Source organism: Trypanosoma theileri, assembly GCF_002087225.1.
Source record: "Trypanosoma theileri isolate Edinburgh chromosome Unknown TM35_Tth_71_V1, whole genome shotgun sequence".
Classification (NCBI taxonomy): domain Eukaryota; phylum Euglenozoa; class Kinetoplastea; order Trypanosomatida; family Trypanosomatidae; genus Trypanosoma; species Trypanosoma theileri.
The window spans coordinates 29,735-31,186 of NW_021639913.1; the positions used below are offsets into that span (position 1 = coordinate 29,735).

Sequence of the window (1,452 nt, forward strand, 5' to 3'; positions counted from 1 at the left end):
TTTTACTAAATAATTATCTCAATTTCTTATGGCTCTGGAGAAGAACTACACTATACCCTATCTCTCTAATTCAGGAATCTCTACGACGACCACCTTCACTAACGTCACACAATTCTCCGTTATGAGTTGCGACTGACATGAATTATGCAGGACCTGATGGATTCAGAGGTAAAGGTACTTGTTTCCAGTACCCCAAACAGAATAAATAAAATCTCATTGAGGTAAAATAAAAATGCACAAAACGACACTTTTCAACGGGTTGTGGTTAATGAGAGTTCTAGTGGTGACTTATCATAGACTACTTTGTATTGTATGCAAAAGGTTATAAATGAAAATGTGAAAAAAAAAACTCTAAATTAACAAATGAATATTTAAAAAGCAATGTGAACCCAACAAACAATGGGATCTTCTTCTATTTACTCATTTGGAGTAAGAATGGATATACTCTACAGTCAACGGATGACAATCACACTATTGAGGTAAAATACAATGAGAAAAGAGAAGATTAAAAAATATGATGTTTCTCAGTGTACTATCACCATCATCACTTTGTGAACCACACGCACCTATCTTTACTGTCTAAATGGATAGGAGAAAACTGCTACATAGTTTACATCTCAATTACCATCACAATCATATTATACAGCCTTGGAGGTACCGATAGTGCACCCAGAAGTTTCTACATGTGCCAGAGCTCTATTACAGTAACGGCAACAATAATAACAACACTAGCTTCATGTGGTATTCTATTACTACTGCTCGCTTTTACTTCATCTTGTTGTTGATGTAACATATAATCGAGTAAAACGAGTATTATTTTGTGTATACAAATTTCATAAAAAGGAGAACACAAAAAAAAAAAACTCTAATGTGGTAGAGAATTTGTACTTCGGAATATTATTAATGATGGTTATCACCCAGACCACGATAGAAACTTTTATTCTTTTCTGCACATCAAATATCTCTAGTACACGAATAGATTCATGTAAAAACCATCACTTTAATGATTAAGTTTATGTTTCTTTTCTCCTTATGTTACATGTCATTTAAGAGAGCTCACACAAACAGCACAGTCAAAGAATCACCATGCGCACAACTCTACTATTAACCTTGCTACTGATACTCTCCTGCATCTGTACATGTGCAGCAGCAGAGAGGATGCCACTGCCGGTGCCACGTGTGGGTGGATACGCTACAGAGGCGAGGGGAACGGGACCACGAGGTGAAGGCAAAGCACCATACATCAAAGAAGCTTTTAAGCCTGCTACACATCCACACTTTTTGGGTAAAGGTGAGTTCACTACTACCACACCATCCCTCAGTATGAGTGAGTCCATGAGTGCCTCTGCCACTCTTCCTCTCACTGACACCACTACTGTTGCCCCAACACCAGATCAACAACAGGAAGCAGCAACAGGAGAGGGACAGGCCGCCCCTACTGGGGAGTCGAGT

The 1,452-nt window shown here is 38.5% G+C and overlaps 1 protein-coding gene across 1 annotated transcript; it reads left to right on the plus strand.

Annotated features, from left to right (window-relative positions):
- Window positions 1-1,086: 1,086 nt before the first annotated feature.
- On the plus strand, window positions 1,087-1,452 carry TM35_000711090 (uncharacterized protein; the record flags this gene model as incomplete). The annotated part of the gene is made up of 1 exon (XM_029031214.1): window positions 1,087-1,452. A coding segment is annotated over one exon (366 nt), but the record flags the coding sequence as incomplete, so codon positions are not given.